Source organism: Mustela lutreola, chromosome 12 (genome assembly GCF_030435805.1).
Source record: "Mustela lutreola isolate mMusLut2 chromosome 12, mMusLut2.pri, whole genome shotgun sequence".
Taxonomy (NCBI): domain Eukaryota; kingdom Metazoa; phylum Chordata; class Mammalia; order Carnivora; family Mustelidae; genus Mustela; species Mustela lutreola.
In genome coordinates, this window is record NC_081301.1 from 61,984,015 (window position 1) to 62,004,941 (window position 20,927).

General features: G+C 39.6%; 1 protein-coding gene across 1 annotated transcript in view; it reads left to right on the plus strand.

The window, feature by feature from the left end:
* The window catches only part of GLDC (glycine decarboxylase), a 93,808-nt gene that overhangs the window by 38,684 nt on the left and 34,197 nt on the right, over positions 1 to 20,927 (plus strand). Inside the window, exons 9-15 of the mRNA XM_059141445.1 lie at positions 3,649 to 3,754; positions 5,503 to 5,642; positions 6,185 to 6,265; positions 8,439 to 8,536; positions 9,263 to 9,347; positions 9,492 to 9,533; positions 11,080 to 11,222. Of these exons, the coding sequence (XP_058997428.1) occupies positions 3,649 to 3,754; positions 5,503 to 5,642; positions 6,185 to 6,265; positions 8,439 to 8,536; positions 9,263 to 9,347; positions 9,492 to 9,533; positions 11,080 to 11,222 (695 nt within the window). The remainder of the gene's footprint in view (positions 1 to 3,648; positions 3,755 to 5,502; positions 5,643 to 6,184; positions 6,266 to 8,438; positions 8,537 to 9,262; positions 9,348 to 9,491; positions 9,534 to 11,079; positions 11,223 to 20,927) is intronic.

Consider the following 20,927-nt stretch of genomic DNA (forward strand, 5'->3'; position numbering starts at 1 on the left):
TCCTTAGCAACTGCTCTTTGTTTCTTGACTGCCCCTTTTCTCTTGAGCATAATAGGCTCCACGCTGGAATTGTCTTAATTGTGCACTGTTGGTAGTACAAAGCCTTTTTTTTTTTTTTTTTAAATCTCTGAAAGTGTGTTATTGAATTCTTTTTTAAAATTCTTTCTATAAACTTGTGATATTTCACAGTCATCTGACTTTGCATCATGTCCTGTTCTTTATGTCTTCTTTATTCTTGGGTTATACTACCACAAGCAATTTTTTCATTAGCTTTTTCTAAAGTCATTGTGTTGAGGTATAATTTACATTTCATTAACTCTTTCAGTGAGCTATAACTCATAAAATTTGACCATTTAAAGAATGCAGTTAATTTATTACAGATAATTAATTATTTACAATTAATTAATTTCATAAAATTTGACCATTTAAAGAATACAGTTCAGTGGATTTTAGTTATTTTTGTGAAGTTGTGCAACCATCACTAGCATTTCATTTCTGAACATTGTCATCACCCCAAAAAGAAACCAGTTTATGAAGCAGTCACTCCCCAACCTTCTCCCCTCCCTACAGCCCCTGAGAACTAGTAATCTACTTTCTTCCTATATGTATTTGCCTATTCTGGACATTTCATATAAATGGGATTTTTACAGTATGTGGCCTTTTGTGCCTAGCTTCTTTCACTTAGCATAATGATTTCAAGGTTCATCCATATTGCGGTATGAATCAGTACTTATTTTTTTTTTTTATGGCTGAATATTATCCCATTGTATGGACATACCATATTTTGTTTACCCATTTATCAAGTGATGGATATTTGGGTTGTTTCCACTTTTAGGTATTTTGAATAAAGCTGCTATGCACATTCACATACAAGAGTTCATGGGGTCATGTTTTCAGTTCTCTTAGGTATATACCCAAGAGTAGAATTACTACACCATTTTATTGACCCACATTGAACTTTTTGAAAAACTTCCAGACTGTTTTCGAAAGGGGCTTCACCATTTTTTATTCCCTCCACCAGGGAATATTTTATTTGAGGGTTGTAATTTCTTCACATTTTTGCCAATGCTTGTTAATTGCCTGTCTTTTCAGTTATAGCCATCCTAGTGAGTGTGAAGTGTTATCGCATTGTGGTTTTAATATGCATTTCCCTTATAACTAATGATTCTGAGCAACTTTTATGAGGTTGTTTTTTTTTTAAAATATTTTATTTATTTATTTGACAGAGAGAGATCACGAGTAGATGGAGAGGCAGGCAGAGAGAGGGAGAGAGGGAAGCAGGCTCCCTGCTGAGCAGAGAGCCTGATGCGTGACTGAGATCATGACTTGAGCCGAAGGCAGCAGCTTAACCCACTGAGCCACCCAGGCGCCCCTATGAGGTTTTGATTATACTTTTTTATTACTTTATTTAAGTAGACTAGTTACGTTAAGTTTGTCCAGGTTATCCAGGGAATTTGAATTTTCTTGGTCTTTATTTCCTTGAACTTTGGAGTTCTAAAGCATTTCTATGATTTCTAAAAATGATTTTATATTTGTTGTCAATTTGTTGGCCAGGCACTTGATACAGTTTCCTCTTTGTGGAAAAGAACCATCTCTACATTATGCAGGATTGTTGTGATAAGAGGATTCCAGAGAATTCTGTGAATATCAGGCCTGAGTTTCTATTCCTCAGAAGTAGTCATAAGCATTTGCATATGTAGTGTCATGGGTTGTTTGACTTGCCCTTTCCATGACTGGAAGGTATTGTAGTGCTTCTATATTTATTTCTAATTGTTATACAGAGTCCACAGAGCTTCTGTACTTTCTTGGGGGAATTTTTGTTAAGAAAGTCTATTTCTGTGTTCTCAGATGTCTTCTTCTTTTATAGAAAGGGAAAGAGAGGGAGAGGGAGAAAGGGACTCTTAAGCAGGCTCTATGCCCAGTGCATAGTGCAACGTGGGGCTTGATCTCAAAATCCCAAGATCATTACCTGAGCCAAAATTAAGAGTTACGATGCTTAAGAGTTAAGATATTTAACCCACTGAGCCACCCAGGTGCTCCAGATGTCGTCCTTTCCTTTGCATGTTGGCTTCACTTTCTGGCATCTTTTTTATTTATTTATTTAGTTTTTTGCTAGAGAGAGAGAGAGAGAGAGCACAAGTAGGGGGCGTGACAGGCAGAGAGAGAAGCAGGATCCCCACTGAGCAAGGAGCCAATGTGGAATTCGATCCCAGGACACTGGGAACATGACCTGAGCTAAAGGCAGATGCTTAACTGACTGAGACAGCCAGGTGTCCCTTTTTGGCGTCTTTTGAGAACTGTTTCTTATTTTGCAGTGGTCCCGTGGATTCTTTCTGGCAGCCTCGCTGAGAAAATCGTACCTAAAAAAATCAATCCAATATTAAATATCATCCAATTTTAAAGCACTATGTTTCTCAGTTTCCCTTCCCATTCGATAGTGATTGGCTGTGAAGATGACCTTGAACTAACTACTGACCTACTTACTATCTTAGGAGAGAAGTCACAAATGGGACTGAAAACTTCAGAGTTTATAGTGCTTACCTAGTAAAATGGGAGTGGCAGTGGAAGAATGGAGTAGGCTGGGCAGGGTAGGAATCTGAGACCTGAGTTGGGACCAGTTTCCTAGAGGGCCGGGATGGTATTGCATGGTTAGAAGATCGCTAATTGGCCGGATCTATGGTGATAACACAAATGAGGGATGGTACCAGGAAGAAGAGAAAAGCACGAGGTGGGCCTCCCTCAACTTTTAGCACATTGTAACTCCTTTTGGTCTCTTATCCTAGCTATCTTATTGCATCCTCTTCCCTGACTCAACGTGCCGTCACAGTGGGTCCTTTTCCTTGTTTCCCGCAGGACTTCCTCACTGAACCACCTTGAGCTGCCTGTGCCCCTGAGAAATTCCAGTGCCATTCCTTTCTGTTTTTCATCACACAAAACACAGGCTTCCCTGTAAATGTCTGTGAAACCTCAATCCCGTGGTCAAGGGAGATATCTTTGCCTGAGAAAGTGACTTTGCTGTGAGCAGGGAATAGCCAATAGGTGCTGATTTTCTCTTTCTAATGTATGTCCTGCCAATTCATTCTGGTTTTATTCCCCATGTCCTGCATTTTCATTTTCAGTAGTCCTTTTTCACACCATCTCCACTCTGTCATTTGGCTGAACTTCAGCTTCGAGCACTTTATTTATGCTCTCAGGAGAATTGTGTTTTCTGAGTTCTTGAGTATTTGAAAATTGCTTGTTGCTTTTATCTTTGAACTGTTTGACTATAAAATTCTTAGATCTCACTTTTTTTTTTCTGACACTTTATTACTCCATTGTCTATCTACATGAAATACTACTTCTCAGTGTTTAGTGACAGCCCCATCCCCCTCTTATGGTGATATGATTATAAAGTTTCATCCTCCTCCTTTATGGTGGTCAAATTTAAAGGTTTAGTGTCGTGATTCCAGGGTGTCTTGGATGCCGTGTTTGCCCCTGAGATAGGCAGGTTATAAATGGTCCCCCACTCTCATAGAGAATGCAGGAAATCTGATCATTTTTTGGTCCCTGTTTTCAATTTGGCATTTCAAGTCAAAATAATATTTCTTCTCACTAATTGTCTTCATCACATTGTTGAGCATGATTCCTTAAATGTTCTTGTTGTTTTAGGCTCTCTTGGCAAACATGGCTGCAATGTTTGCAATCTACCATGGTTCCCGTGGGCTGGAGCATATTGCTAGGAGGGTACATAATGCCACTTTGATTTTGTCTGAAGGTGAGTCACTTAACTGTTTAAAAACTTTGGGACATAATAAGACTGATAAACCTGAGTAGGTAAAATAGAAAAATTGTATCCAATACTGTATACAAAATTGAAAGTCAAATAAAGTATTTCAACATTTCTGGGGCGCCTGGGTGGCTCAGTTGGTTAGGCTGCTGTCTTTGGCTTGGGATCCCACATTGGGCTTCTTGCTTGGCAGGGAGCCTGCTTCTCTTTCTGCCTCTGCCACCACTCTGCTTGCTTGTGCACAGGCACACTCTCTCTCTCTCTCTCTGACAAATAAATAAATAAAATCTAAAAAACAAAACAAAACAAAACTATTTCAACATATCTGATAGACTGGCTGTTAAAAATTTTAATATGGAGATCTCTTACTTGCTCCCCAGCTCCATAAACACCAGAGGAATGATCACTCAGAGAAAAATGGGCAAAGGACATTAAGTGTAATTTTATTTTCAAAATTTTTTTAAGATTTATTTATTTTATTTTAGAGAGAGAGAGAACCAGGTGGAGGGGCGGAGGGAGAGGGAGAGTCTTAAAGCACAGAGCCTGATGCAGGGCTCAGTCTCACAACCCTGAGATCACGGTCTGAGCTGAAACAGAGTCAGATGTTTAACTACCGTCACCCAGGGGCCTAAACTTAACTTTAAAAGAAGCAAATATACAAATAAATGGCCAATAAGCATAAAGCTTCAACCTTACTATTAAGGAAATGTAAATTGAAACAATAGTGTTTCTCCCATTACTTGGTAAAGATTAAAAAGAATGCTGATATTGGTATAACTTTTTTTAAAGATTTTTATTTATTTATTAGAGAGGGAGGAAGAATATAGACAGAGAGACAGGGAGAAGCAGACTCCTTGCTAAACAGGGAGTCTGACAACATGGGGCTCTGTCCTACCAGAACCCTAAATCATGACCTGAGCTGAAGGCAGATGCTTAACTGGCTGAGCCACCCAGACACCCATGCTGGTATAACTTTTATGAGGGCATGTAAGCAGTACATTATCAAAAGCTTGAAAAATGTGCCTAAGTTTGAATAAAAAATTCTACTTTAGAAATTTATCTAAAGGAAGTAATGAAGTAAGGATGTAAAGGATATCCACTGAAGCGTTGTTTATAATACCACAATCTTAGAAACAGCCTTGATGTTTAGATTAAAAAGATCACAAAGATACTGATCTATAGAAAAAAATATTCTTTATGTATTATAAATGTTTTAAAGTGTAAAGAACTGTATGTGATATCTCTCTCTCACACACACACACACACATCCCAATTCTAGAGTAATATACACCAAATTGTAATTAGCAAGTATTTCTGGATGGTGATTATGGTGATTTTTCTTTTTTTAAATATGTATTTCTTTTATAATATTCTATAGTATAGTAATAAGCATTTAATTTCTTAAAAAAAAAAAAAAAAAGCAGCTATCTAAACACTGTCTAAGACCAGGAACAGACTATAGTTAAAATTTACCTCTTGGGTCCCCCGAGTGGCTCAGTCAGTTAAGTATCCTACTCTTGATTTCAGCTCAGGTCATGATCTCAGGATCCTCAGCGCTCAGCGCAGTCTGCTGATCCCTCCCCTTCCCTCTGCTTGTGTTCTCTCTTCAAAATAAATAAAAAATAAAATCTTAATTTAAAAAAAAAAAAAAGTTTACCTCTTTACTTCTCTGTGAAAGGTTAGGGGCTGCAGAGCAGATTTCTGTTGGGGACTCATGGCTCTCCTGTCTTGTCTAGGTCTCAAGCGAGCAGGGCATCAACTTCAGCATAACTTGTTCTTTGACACTTTGAAGATTCAGTGTGGCTGCTCAGTGAAAGAGGTCTTGGACCGGGCCGCTCAGCGGCAAATCAATTTTCGGCTCTTTGAGGATGGCACAGTTAAGTAAAACTTACCCATTTTTTAAAACTATTTTAAAATTTCCTGACTTTTCTTATTAAAAATTTTCTTCTTAAAAAAATAAGCATTGGAATGTTGGGCACAATCTATATTTTTAAACAATCTTCATTTCCCACTAGGAACATTGTGACTTTTAAATAAAGGATGTGTTTTCATGTAGGGGACTCTAAGGCACATATTTTCTCATAATACCCTTCACAATATGACTGTTGAAGGTAAAACATGATAAGTGATATAATAAATTAAGTTAAGGAAAGAAAAGGGTAAGTGAATCTAATGTCAATAGGGGTGACCTACAGGCACCAGACTGTTAAGAGCCTGGAGGTGGCTCCTAAAACTCTAAACTTTGTGAAGCCTCAGACTCATCTAGTCACGGGCCAAATTGGATACAGTGGCACCCAGATATTTTGGAATAACTGAGGGTTTTATCCAGCATCTTCCTCCCTTTGACCTCTCTTGGGGTTTCTCCACTGCTCTTGGTGTTTAGGGCTGATGTTTGCCTTTTCATTTTCATTTCTGTAGCTTGGGATTTCTCTTGATGAAACAGTCAATGAAAAAGATCTGGATGACTTGTTGTGGATCTTTGGCTGTGAGTCATCTGCAGTAAGTAAATTAAGAAGGTGCATTTCTTACAATAACTGAGATGTTGTCAAAGATGACTGGGCCTCTTGTTCCATGTGTGACTTTGGGTGGCCTGTTGTTAAAATTACGCCACTGACCATCCCTGACAGCTGGTGGTCACTGCTGTGGGCCCTAGCTAGTACCTTGCAGCCGGGCTACATGGGAGGCTTGTTAATGGTGTTTAATTGTAACTATCCCTAATATGGAGAATCATGACATTGATTTCTTGGTTATCTCAGTTTTGGGAAAATACTCATTCATGTAACATATTTATTGAACACCTAAAACCTGGCAGTAGTATGCTAGGCCCTCAGGATGGTGGTGAATTAGACATGACTCCTGCCCCGACAGAGCTTAGAGTCTAATGGGGACTCAGACATGTGCAAGATTAAAATCCAGGTGATATGTCATACTAGGTGATGTTTGAAGATGCTCTGTGAGGAGGAGCTTCTCCCCAAGACTTGGAGAAATTGTCCTAAGCTGAGTTCTGAATGATGATGGGTGGGAGTTATCCAATCTGAGATGGCACAATTGAAGAACAAGGTGCTTGGGGCCAGAGGTGTTCCGGACAATGGGAAGAGCAACAATAAACACTTAGAGGACAAAGATTATAATGTGAACTAGGGGCAGTTCAGTGTGGCCGAGTTGGTTTCTAAAAGTTGGTTTCTAAAGTTGGTTTCTAAAGCAATGAAATAGCAGGGCCATGTGAGGAGAAAGGAATGAAGATGATAGAGAGATGGCATGGTGAGATGTTAATCACAACACTCTGCAGGACCCGTGCACAGGAAGCACTCAGTAAACACTGCTGAATGCATCAGTGGAAGGAAACGTTTCCTATACAAGTAGAAATAGGTTCCAGAGTGCTGAACAGTGCCATCCTGGTTGTGTAGGTATTGTTTAAGAGAGGACTTAAGTACCAGATCACAGTTGTAAACCATCAAAGAGATAGCACACTGTTCTTAGTTAATAAATCGGAGTGAATAAGCTGTTTTCTCCCTAGAACTCTGCATTGAATTAAACCCCAGGTTCCATACATTTAAGGAATATTTATGGAGCACCCACCAAGGGCTCTAGGTAGCTGTACTATTAGTCTGCAGCAGAATGAGGAACAAGACATGCATTTATATAATCTGGATATTAAACGCTTATCAGATATGATATGCAAACATTTCTCCCATTCTGTGGGTTATCTCTTAATTCTTGATAGTGTCCTTTGAGATGCAAAAGTTTTTAATTTTACTTGAAGTCTGCTTTATTTACTTTTTCTTTTGTTACTCATGCTTTTGATATCCTATTTGAGAAACCAAAATCCAAATCCAAGATCATGCAGATTTGTGCCTGTGTTTTCTTCTAGGAGTTTTATACTTTTGGCTTTTTAATTTAGGTCCTTAGTTCACTTTGCATTAGTTTTTGTATATGGCATTTGGTATAAGGTAAAAGGTAAGGGTCCAACTTCATTCTTTTGTATCTGGATACCCACTTTCTCAGCATTGTTTGTTGAAGGGATTATCCTCTTTCCTACTGAATGGTCTTGGCACATGTGTTTTATCAGAATTGTTCTTACAGATGAAAGCACTGACAAGGGAGAATACTTATGTGAGTGTTGTATTCATAACTTTTTAAAAAAAATTTACTTACTTGAGAGAGTGTGAACAAGAGCATGCACGGAGGTGGGAGGCAGAGAGAGAGGAAAAGAGAATCTCAAGCAGACTCCCCACTGAAAGCGGAGCCAGAAGCAGGACCCTGAGATGGTGACCTGAGCCAAGATCAGAGTGTCTGCTTAACTGACTGAGCCACCCAGGTGCCCCCATCATAACTTTTTTGATGGCTCCCTAAAATAACTTACTAGAACTTGCTTCATTACTCAAGGAACATGCAGGAGAAGTCTTACTGGGGATGGGGAGAGGCAATAAAAATTGTGATTTTTCCTCTTTTCTGTGGCAAATGTCAATAGAACATAAAAATGATGCTCTGGAGAATTGCCACAATTCTTGACTCCTGAAACCTGTTATCTCACCATGCCAGATGCCAGGGGGTTGGGCAGTGGTAGTAGATCTCTAGTGCTTTGTTGGGGTACATGCGGACCAGAAGCCTGGATCTCCACAGGTGGTTCCAGGCATGCTTTCCACTGATAATCTGTGGTCTCTCCACATAGGAGCTGGTTGCTGAAAGCATGGGCGAGGAGCGGAGAGGTATTCCAGGGACTACTTTCAAGAGAACTAGCTCTTTCCTCACACATCAAGTGTTCAACAGGTTTGTGTGGTTATGTGCATTGTGTGCTGTGGCTTGGGAGTACAATGGAGAGTGGCTGCTTAATTTGTTTTAAAGATTTATTTATTTGAGAGAAAGAGAGCAAGTGAGAGTGTGCAAGTTGGGGGAGGGGCAGAGGGAGAGCATCTCAACTGACATGGTAAATAACTGCTTTAAGTTAACTCCACTAAGCATGGAGCCCGACATGGGGCTTGATCTCACAACCTATGAGATTATGACCTGAGCCAAAACAAAGAGTGGGAGGCTTAACCAACAGAGCCATCCCGGCACCCACATGGAGTAGCGTCTGGATCTAACTATGATATGCTCGGGTTATTGTAGCTCAACTTTGGCTCTCTAATAAACCATATCCATAAGGATTCTATTCCTGATTTTGGCAAAGCCACCTCTTGGTGGCTCTGCTTCATTGGCAGTGTAACCCCTAATCCCACTTGTCAGAAAGAGAGGACTGTGGATACCCAGGAACTCAATGTACTCTTCTTCCCAACCTTCCTTCCTGCCCACAGAAGCTTCTTGTCCTACTGCATTCCCTGAGGTTCGTGGGGGTTCTGTGTCTTTCCTTTCCTCTGATGCTTTTGTTGGCATGTTGCCTATGGCTCAGTTTGATCTGTATTTTGAAGGTGGATCTGTGTGTCTTATCTTTCAGGAGGATGTGTATAGACTCTTACCTCATAATAATGCTCCAAATCATGTGTTTTGTGTTCACAGCTATCACTCAGAAACAAATATTGTGCGATACATGAAGAAATTGGAAAACAAAGACATTTCCCTTGTTCACAGTATGATTCCACTGGTAATTCTTGTCTTTATCCCTGGTCGCACCTCTTTGGATTATATCTGATATGCTGCAAGAGGGATGAAGGGGTGGCCATATGGGGAGCTCAAAGGGTCAAGAGGAAATCACTAATGTGATTCGTTTTGGATATGCTTTTTAAAGGGGTCCTGTACCATGAAGCTCAACAGCTCGTCTGAACTCGCAGTAAGTAGGATACTTCTCTTAAGAGGGAACTTAGTAGAAGCAGTGTTCTACCTTGTACATAGTTAGATAACTGGAGAAAGCTACTGGGATTGTGATTTATTTTTTTTTTTTTTTTTTTTAAAGATTTATTTATTTATTTGACAGAGAGAGATTACAGGCAGGCAGAGAGAGAGAGGAGGAAGCAGGCTCCCTGCTGAGCAGAGAGCCCGATATGGGGCTCGATCCCAGGACCCTGAGATCATGACCTGAGCCGAAGGCAGCGGCTTAACCCACTGAGCCACCCAGGCGCCCTGGGATTGTGATTTAATAACTACCTGAATAATTCTTTACCTTGCTGTTCTTTTTTTTTTTTTTTTTTTTTTTAAGATTTTATTTATTTGTTTGAGTGAAATAGAAAAAGAGCTCGAGTGGGCTGGGAGGGGCAGAGGGAGGGGGGAAAGCAGGCTCCCCACTGAGCAGGGAGCCTGATGTGGGGCTCAATCCCAGGACCCTGGGATCATGACCTGAACCAAAAGCAGACGCTTAACCAACTGAGCTACCCAGGCACCCCATCTTTACCTTGCTATTCAACAATTTTAGGAGAAACCCCAATTTTTATTGCAACTTGATCATTTAAATTTGAGTAAAATTATCTGAAATTAATACTGTATGTTAATCAATTGAATTTAAGTTAAAATGATTAAATATATAATATTCATGTCTTCCTACCCCCTATTTATTTATTTGTAGATTTTATTTTTAAGTAATATCCACACTGAATGTGGGGCTTGAACTCACAGCCCTGAGACCTAAGTCAAATGTCTACTGACTAAGCCAGCCACTTGCACCTCCTATTCCCCCTTTTAAACCTGCAATGCTTTTATCAACTTGTAGTTGTTAAGCTCAGTAGAATTCAGAACGTTAAGCCTTCTTTCTAGGAATCCATTCACAGTGCCAGAAGGATAGAGGTTTTGATTTATTTCTTGTATCAACAGAAGATTTGTGTAACTTGCTCTTGTGGTTGATAAATATCTCTCCTAGGCTAGGATCCATTTTAGCAGAACTGTCTTCTTCCTTTTTTCCATAGGATTATTCTAGTATGACAAACAGATCAGACAACAAAATCATTTTATATTGTGATTGGAAGCATTTTCCCCATTTGCTTTTGTTTGTGTCTTGTTCTGCTCAGTGAAGAGAGGATAAATATATGTGCTGTTAAACCATACCGGAAACAACTCATTGGGTTTCATGGATATAAATCTATTTCAGGGACTTTTTGTTCCTGAAAAGATAAAAAAAAAAGTTTATATTTTTGTGTAACTTCCCTTTCTATGCCCTTCTGACCCACTTACAAAATGAAGGCAGTAAGAGTACTTACCTGGTAAGACTGTGGTGAGATTTAATGAATTAATGTGTTTAAAGTGCTTAAAACAATGCCTGGTACATAGTAAACACTCTTTGTGCTAGGTATTGCTATACTTATTATTGTCATCATTATTAAAGTTAGTATTGTTCTTACTATTACAGTTGTACATGTGCATGTGTTTTCTCCCCTGTTGCTCTTTAGCCTATCACATGGAAAGAATTTGCAAACATTCACCCATTTGTGCCTCTGGACCAAGCTCAAGGGTATCAGCAACTTTTCCAAGAGCTTGAGAAAGACTTATGTGAACTCACGGGCTATGACCGATTCTCCTTCCAGCCTAACAGGTAAGAGATTTCTTCTGTTTTTTTTCAGCTATCTCTTTTGGTATAGTACCCCTCCCTCTCAAAACTTTGAGACTTGAAACAACAATTTCGTATCATTCTGAGAGTTGAGTAGACAGTTAACTCCACTTGGGTGGATGGCCAGAAGGTCAGCTAGTAGCCACATTCACATAGATGGCAAGTTAATGATGGGCTGTTGGCTGAGAGCTCAGTGGAGGATGTTGCCCTGGGCCTTGGCTCTTGTTCATGTAGACATCTCCATATGGTTGCTTGAGGCTCGTTCATCCTGGAATGATGTCTAGGTTCAAAGTGGAGTGTTCCATGATGGAAGAATGTGGAAGCTGCAAAACCCCTTAAGGCTCAGCCTTTGGAGTTTCACAGCATGACTTCCAGAGAATTCTGTCTATTAAAGCAAGTGACAGGGCTAGCCCAGTTTGAATGCAGGAGAGGACAACACATAGGTGTGAATGTCCAGAGTTGTGTTTCATTGTGGGCCATCTTTGAAAACTAGTCACTATATCCATCAATGACATAACATTAGAATTAGAATCAAGTACACATGTTAACTCCTAGGAAGCAGCAGTGTCTCAATCCAGTAGGGTCAGGAGAACCTAGATCCTGGTTTGTGCTATCACTAATAACTTTGAAAGTTCCCTGCCCCCATCCTGGCCTCTTTCTTTATCTGTAAAGTAAAAACTCTGAAGAACAGTGAGGGGTTTTTTTTTGTTTTTTTTTTTTTTTGTTTGTTTTTAAAGCAGAGGGCTCTAGCACCAGTTTTGGGGTACTTAATAAAATACAAATGTCTGTGTCCCACTGTAGCCCTCCTGATCATAATCTCCAGGAGTTAGAGGACTAAGACATCTTATTTTTAAGAAGCAAAAAAATGATTCTGATATACATCCAATTTGCAATCCCATTGGTTTGTGATCTGTCTTGAAGGGAAAAGAGAGAGAGAGAGAGATGGGTAGACACTTTTATCAGCATGAATTCACATTTCAAGTATCTTCAGAAGAGTTGTGTTTCTGTGGCTGGATTCGCCACCTTCCGCTACTCGAGTATAATAATTCTCTACCAGCAAACTCATCATTTACATCACTCAAGAGCTTTAGAAATGCAGACGTCAAGATACAAAAATCAGGGACGCCTGGGTGGCTCAGTTGGTTAAGCGGTTGCCTTCAGCTCAGGTCATGATCCCAGCGTCCTGGGATCGAGTCCCACATCGGGCTCCTTGCTCCGTGGGGGGCCTGCTTCTCCCTCTGACTCTGCCTTCCACTCTGTCTGCCTGTGCTCACTCTCGCTCGCTCTCTCTCTGACCAAAAAAAAAAAAAAAAAAAGATACAAAAATCAAGGAGCAAAAAATACATTATATGTTAATAAAAATAATTTTAAAAAGATACAAAAATGAATGCTTTTTAAAAAAGATTTATTTATTTGTACTGGGTAATAGCAGAGGGAGAATCTTCAAGCAGACTTCCCGCCGAGGGAGAAGTCTGACAGGGGGCTTGATCTCACAATCCTGAAATCATGACATGAGCCCAAACCAAGAGCTGGAGGCGTAACTAACTATACCACCCAGACACCCCCAAAATCAAATGATTTTAAAACTGAAACATTTATTGTCTCACTCTCTGAAATAGAAAGTAATTAGATCTTAGCTAAAATCAAGCCCTACCTCCTATTTGGTAACATAAGCTCTACAGCAAAGTCATGCACTTTGTAAAAACATACATTGTATAAAATACAAACCCTTTAGGAAGAGGGCATATGGCAAATGAAAGGACACAGAGCTCTTTTAGTAATAGCTTCTCAAATCCTGATTTTATAAATAGGAAGGAATGACATGCATGAAAGTCAGGCTTCATACCTTCATTAAAACATCATCAGTCAGCCCCTCTCCCTTTTCAAAGAAAGAAAAACCTGAGTGAATTATTCATCTGTGGCCAATAATACTTTAATTAAATGTTGAAAATGAAGAAACTTCGCCCTCTAGTGATGGACTATGATTACATCTTCTGTGTCCTATGGGAGAGTAATTGTTTAGGATTATTTTAACTCTTAAGTCCTTAGCTTTTGCAGCTCATTGAGGGCCCGGCTGGGGTCCTGAAAGATGGGACCTAAGGACAAGGAAGCTTGCCTTCCCTTAAAGCAATGGTTCCCAACCCTGACTGGAAATTGGGAGTCATGTGGTGAGTTTATAAAAAGATTCTGGTGTCCAGATCTCAGTCCCAGATGGAACTGTAATCTTAACAGGGAAAGACAGGGGTAAGGTAAGGGACACAGGCATGAGTGTTTCTATAAAGCTTCCCAGGTGATACCAGTTTGAAGGCAAGGATAAGAACCGCTGTTGTAGAAGTTTCTCTTGTTGTTTTTCTTATTATATCTCTGTCCTGCTCTCCTCACTCATATGATTGGCAGTGAGATTCAGTACCCTGTCTCAGTTTTGTAGGAGGGAAGGAGATTGCTATTAGGATGTCCTTTCTGTCAGTGATGCCCAGTGATGCCTTCTCCACCTTCACAGATCCCAGATGTAACCCTCATTTCTAAGAGCTGATTTGAAAGGAAATGAGCCATGCCCAAAGTTGAGGCTTATTGAGGGATATTTCTGGTTCTTAGCAGAGGCTGCTATGACAGATGAGGAAATGCCCTACTCTTCTTTTGGGAAAATCATGCTTCCAGAGATTAAAGTTTGGGGGAAAGAGGAAGGGATACACCATATATTCTCTATGTAAGGATTTTATTTTTATCTGGTTAGAACCCTCTTGGTTTGTTTGTGCTGGTCTTCTCTCCACAAATGAATTAGGTCTCATTATATTCTAAGTATTATACTTAGTCTACCCACAGGGCTAACTATTTATTGGTTAATTCATCAATTATTTACTGCTGGCTATTGACCACTCCAATCCAAGGTATTGATATAGCCTTCATATTTATTGTAAGAAGAAATATAAGTTTTCATGGATAATCTGTATTGAGGGAGAATTTACTATATTGTTTCAGCCACTGAAACTATATGTCTAAAATATGGGGTGCAGTCGTAATTATCATCAGGAGACTATTTCTTGGTGTTTTCATTTATACCTAATTGGAGTTGGTCAGTATATCTGTAGGGTTCTAGAGGCTAGTCACTGAAAAGTTTTCCATCTAAACTTTCTTTTCCTTTTTTTTTTTTTTTTTAAAAGATTTTATTTATTTATTTATTTGAGAGAGAGAGACAGTGAGAGAGAGCATGAACAAGGAGAAGGTCAGAGAGAGAAGCAGACTCCCTGTGGAGCTGGGAGCTCGATGCGGGACTCGATCCCGGGACTCCAGCATCATGACCTGAGCCGAAGGCAGTCGTCCAACCAACTGAGCCACCCAGGCGTCCCTCTTTTCCTTTTTGATTTGATGATTTTTATGATATAAATATGATATATCATATTTATATTTATTATGGCAAAATTTTTAAGAATTAAAATTTTTGACATAGGATTAGATATTGCCATAGGATTAGAATATTTTGCAACTCTAAAATTTTTTATTGTGATAAAATGCACATGACATGAAAATTTAGCATTTTGACCATTTTTTAAAAGAATTTATTTATTTATTTATTTATTTATTTATTTGACAGAGATCACAAGTAGGCAGAGAGGCAGGCAGAGAGAGAGGAGGAAGCAGGCTCCCTGCTGAGCAGAGAGCCTGACACGGGACTCGATCCCAGGACCCTGAGATCCTGACCAGAGCCGAAGGCAGAGGCTCAACCCACTGAGCCACCCAGGTGCCCCATTTTAACCATTTTTAAGAGTACAGTTCAATAGCATGAATTCACATTGTTTTGCAACCATCAGCACCATCCATCTCTAGAACTTTATCTTCCCAAATCAAAGCTCTGTATCAGTTAAACAACAACTCCTCATTTCTGTCTTACCTCAACCTCTGGCACCCATGATTTTATTAAGTTGACTACTAGGTATGTCATGTAGGTGGAACTATATAATATTTGTTTTTTTGTATCTGGTTTATTTCATAATATCTTTATCCATGTTGTAGCATATGTCAGCATTTCCTTTTTAAGGCTGAATAATATTTCCCTGTATGTGTGGCCCCACATTTTGCCTATCTCTGCCCATTGATGGACATTGGGTTCTTTCCACCTTTTCTTTTCTTTCTTTCTTTTTTTTTTTTTTTTAAAGATTTTTATTTATTTATTTGACAGAGAGAGATCACAAGCAGGCATAGAGGCAGGCAGAGAGAGAGAGAGGAGGAAGCAGGCTCCCCGCTGAGCAGAGAGCCCCATGTGGGACTCGATCCCAGGACCCTGAGATCATGACCTGAGCCAAAGGCAGCGGCCTAACCCACTGAGCCATCCAGGTGCCCGGGTTCTTTCCACTTTTTAGCTGTTGTGAATAATGTTACCATGAAAATTGGTATACAAATACCTGAGTCCCTGGTTTTAATTCTTTTGGGTATATACTCAGATGTTTTTTTTGAGGCATGGCCATACTGATTTATATATTAATGCATAGGTGTAGGTGGGAAGAGGTATATGAAAAGAAGGACAGATAGTTTTCTTAAGGTGGTAGAACTTCAGTGCTTTTTGTCCTTATGCTTTTTAATTTTTTTTATCTTGGTTTTCCCCTTCCCTGTCCTTACGCTTTTCTAGATTACTAAAAACTTCTTTAACCATGATAAATGTTAGTATATAATCTAAAAAGAAGTTAATTTTATTGTGGGGAGCATGCATACTATGAAATAATTAAACACAATGTAAGTTGCTTACAGATTCATTTCTACCCTGGGTCTTCTGATCTCAGAGCATTTCTCTGTCAGCTGATGGTGTGATAAAGCTGGCTTTGACACCTGCCCTGGGTTTCCTTCCAAACCATATACTACCTCAGTCTTAGCGGCAACATAGTACTCAAACATAAAGTGAGAAAGTCTTGCAACAAGGGCATAGGTAACAAGCTCCGAAGAACAGAATGAAATTTAACACCAAGTGGACTCGTAACACAGCTCTCTGGTTCTAAGATGATTGTGTAGGAGAACAGTTTTCAGGCATGAACCTGAGTGTCCTGCATGTGGTCCTGACTGCTCTGCCTCATCTCTGCTGCTGGGCCCTTCCGATCTGATCCAGTAGAGTTCTACATTACGCTCACAGACGGCTTTTGGTCTTTCCATAATAGTGCCTGCCTAGGTATATACTGCCATAGGACCTTTCCCTTCAGTGGATTTTTTTTTTTTTTCCTGAAAGGGAATTCTGGGTTAACACCCAGAAAATGTGAGACCTCCAAAGGGCTTCCTCCTTAGACATAATGTAGGTTTCTTCTCCCAGCAATAACATGCTGTTATTGATCTGACTAAAGCTTAATTGAGGAATGGCTGATGATTATGGTTGATAAAGGATTTTATTATGATCAACTGTGGCATGAAATCTTTAACTCATATGGCTAAACTTTTACTTGCTCCATTTCCTGGGACTGTTAGATTCCCAAGGTGTTTAAGACTTGAAACAAAAATGTTAAGAAGCTTGTCCCCATTTCTTGTATTTATTGCTCCACCCACAAACATGGAGAGCATTTCCAGTTTGGTGAAGAAAGTAACCAAATCAAATTTTATTGTCTTTCCATGTTCTACTGTGCCCAGCATGGCTTGCTTTGGCTTTTTCCCCCAAAACACTGTGACACACTTAAAATCATTCAGCAGCACACAGATACACTCCAGAAATTGCTGGGTTAGAGTTACAATGTAATGTTTAAGGCAGACAGAAACAGTAATTAACACCTTTCACTGGTATCTAAAGTGAAAGACAAACCAGGATTATTATTAGCTCCCTTGGTTTATAATAAGAGTAAGGAAGTTGTTTTCATCTTTAAAAACAGCAAACTATGATCATGAATATAGAGCTGTCAGTTAGTTTCCCAGAATCTCCACCTGAAAGGTTCTTAAACAGAGGTGTAAACAGAATAATCTATGGATCTCAAACTTTATTGTGTGGGAGAATCACCTATGGGGCTTGTTAAATTGCTAAACTTCTCTGTCAGAGTTGCTGATTCAGTAAGGCTGGATTGGGGCCTAAGAAATTACATTTCTAGGGTGCCTGGGTGGCTCAGTGGGTTAAACCGCTGCCTTCGGCTCAGGTCATGATCCCAGGGTCCTGGGATCGAGCCCCACATCAGGCTTTCTGCTCTGCAGGAAGCCTGCTTCCTCCTCTCTCTCTCTCTGCTGCCTCTCTGTCTACTTGTGATCTCTCTCTGTCAAATAAATAAATAAATAATCTTAAAAAAAAAAGAAAAAGTCTTAGGTTGACCTACATATATCTAACTGCTCTAGCACTATTTGTTGAAAAGGCTACTGTTTCTCCAATGCATGGCTTTTGCATCTTTGTAAAAAAAAAAATCAGTTTGGTTTATTTTTTGTGAGTTGATTTGTGGTTTCTGTATTCTAATCCATTAACTACATGTCTGTTCCTCCCCCAGTAATACACAATCTTGATTCCTGTAGGTATATAATAAGTCTTGACATCAGATAGACTGATTCCTCCCACTTTCTTCTTTTTCAAAGTGTAGCTATTCTAGTTACGTTGCCTGCATATAAATTCTTGAATAAACGTTTATTTCTATAGAAATCTTATTTTCTTTTTTAAAGATTTTTTACTTTATTTATTTGACAGAGAGACATCACAAGTAGGCAGAGAGGCAGGCAGAGAGAGAGAGAGGAGGAAGCAGGCTCCCTGCTGAGCAGAGAGCCCGATGCGGGACCCGATCCCAGGACCCTGAGATCATGACCTGAGTCAAAGGCAGCGGCTTAACCCACTGAGCCACCCAGGTGCCCAGAAATCTTATTTTTTTAATAATGATAATATATTTTAGCTTCCAGATGTTAACAGTGCATACTGTGAGCTAGATGCTAGTTGTTAGATATAGATAAAGGGAAACAATTCACTTCATATTTAAATGTATAATTTATCATTCATAAAAGAATGATTTCTCATGAAGAATGTCTTTTTAAATGTAATAGTTAAAAAAATACCAAAAGAAACTTATCAGGAAATTTAAATATTATTAAAAATAAAATAGGTCCAAGGCACCTGGGTGGCTCAGATGGTTAAGCCTCCAGCTTTTGGTTTCAGCTTAGCTCATGATCACAGGGTCATGAGATTGAGCCCCATGTCAGGCTCTGTGCTCACTGAGAAGTCTGCTTGAGATTCTCTCCCCTGCCCCCTCCTACTTTCTCTCTTTCTTTCAAATAAATCTTTTTTTTTTCTTTTTAAAAAGATTTCATCTATTTACTTGAGACAGAGAGCACAAGCAGAGAGAGCTGCAGGCAGAGGGAGAAGCAGGCTCCCTTCTGAGCAGGAAGCCCAATGTATAACTCAATCCCAGGTTTCTGGACCATGACCTGAGCTGAAGGCAGATGCTTACCTGACTAAGCTACCCAAGAGTTCCAATAACTAAATCTTAAATAAATAAATAAATAAATAGGCCTACTGACCTATAAACAGCATAGAAGAGAACTTCTCTTAAGTCACACACAAACTTCTCTTAAGGCCACACACACTGTGGCCATCAGTGTGCAAAAAATAATAATGGGGATAAAAACAGAAAATCATTTCTGTAAGAATATCTAGAGAAAATTAAGATAGGAACAGATCTGGTAAATCTAGGTACTCAATTGAAAAAAAAAATATGAATCTTAAATTACTGACACCGAATTTTAAAATGGTAGAATCCATAACAGATCATTTTCTTGAGGGCACATTTTTAGCTGCTTTTGATTAGTATAAATACAGTATCCTCCTAGAGAACATAAATACTGTTTTCTTAGTACAGTTGCAGTATAATTCAGTAAGACTTTTGGTGACTACTGGGGTTACCTTAAATCGTGAATTATCATATTCTGTAGTCTTATAAAATGTGTTCTATGTATAAATATAAAAACCATGAAACATTTCTTTTAAAAATAGCAGTTTAGGGGCACCTGGGTGGCTCAGTGGGTTAAAGCCTCTGCTTTCGGCTCAGGTCATGATCCCAGGGTTCTGGGATCGAGCCCCACATCGGGCTCTCTGCTCAGCGAGGAGCCTGCTTCCTCCTCTCTCTTCTGCCTGCCTTTCAGCCTACTTGTGATCTCTGCCTATCAAATAAATAAATACATCTTTAAAAAAATACAATAAAAAAATAAAAATAGCAGTTTAGGGGTGCCTGGGTGGCTCAGTGGGTTAAGCCTCTGCCTTCAGCTCAGGTCATGATCTCAGGGCCCTGGGATTGAGCCCCGCATCGGGCTCTCTGCTCAGCAGGGGGCCTGCATCCTCCTATTTCTCTCTCTGCCTACTTGTAATTTCTGTCTGACAAACAAATAAATAAAATCTTTAAAAATAGCAGCTTTAATAATGTCTCTAAATATTCCAAAGCAACGAACTCCTGAGGAATTTCTGTGGTGTCTGTAATGTCAGCCACCATATTCTTTAAGCAGATTGAGGAGTTTTTTTCATGACTTGTCAAAGATTACTTCTGTAATCAGTGATAAATATACACAGTAACTGACCAAAATTCCTTCTTTACAGGATGCAGTTCATTCATAATCTTAATCCATCATTAGTTCTATGCTTAGGAAGTGCTCAGCTTTCCACCTGTGACCACTGGCCATGCATGTTTCACATAGTCTATAAGAGCACGCTATGTTTCTTCATCATATATAGACAAATCATTTGCTGTCATGTTTCTAACATCTAGCAGAAGTCTCTAACTTTCCCTTGGGATTGATCTTGTTTAAGGGTCCAATAAAAATTTGTTCCAATATCTAAAAATGTAACCCTTCCAGATATAACTAAGCTGTAGTATTTCTAAATTCCAACCTTTTGCCCAGGGTTTTTAGCAAAGGTAAAGGTAAACTGATAAAAATCTTTGACATTTATTGTGTCCTTAAGCTCTTGTGTAGTCTTGGCAAAAGAGCTGAACTATCACCCTGGCCCTATCGTGTCATCTTCAGATTCTCCACCCCCTTCCCCTTTATGATAAATTCACATTGAGTAGCTGCCTGAAATTGTCTTGAGGATGCTGCACTGATACTAATAGAGTCCATGTTAAATCATTAAAAAACTGTGGAATTCAATCAACTCCATCTTATTTTCTCCTTGTGGGACTTCTAGTCTATAGAGTGAGTCTGGGTTTTGCAGGAAGTCATCTGCTAGATTTCACTCATTCTGTATTAAGCAGTATAATATGTAGCAGTTCTTTCATCAGCCTGAATAAATGCAATGACTGAAGGACCTTGTTTTTCTTTCTTTCTTTTTTTTTTTTTATTTACTTGACAGACAGAGATCACAAGTAGGCAGAGAGGCAGGCAGAGAGAGAGGAAGGAAAGCAGGCTCCCTGCTGAGCTGAGAGCCCGATGCAGGGCTCCCAGAAGAACCCTGGGACATGACCTGAGCTGAAAGCAGAGGCTTAACCCACTGAGCCAACCAGGCGCCCCAGGACTTTGTTTTTCTAAGACAGTTTATGCCTATGCTCACTTGGCTCACTTTTCTAAGACAGTTTGAGCCGGTGATCTGTGGGTCTGAGGTTCCCCACCCACTGCTGTCCTCCTTTCTGTTGCCAGCTCTGCAGGTCCAAGCCACCAATGACTTCCAATTTAAAAGATGTCAGAAAACCACTATCCTTGCTGCTACTCCCCATGCAGTTTTCTGACAGACTTTCAATATGGGTTTTGGAGCCAAGCCGTTATTTTTCATAA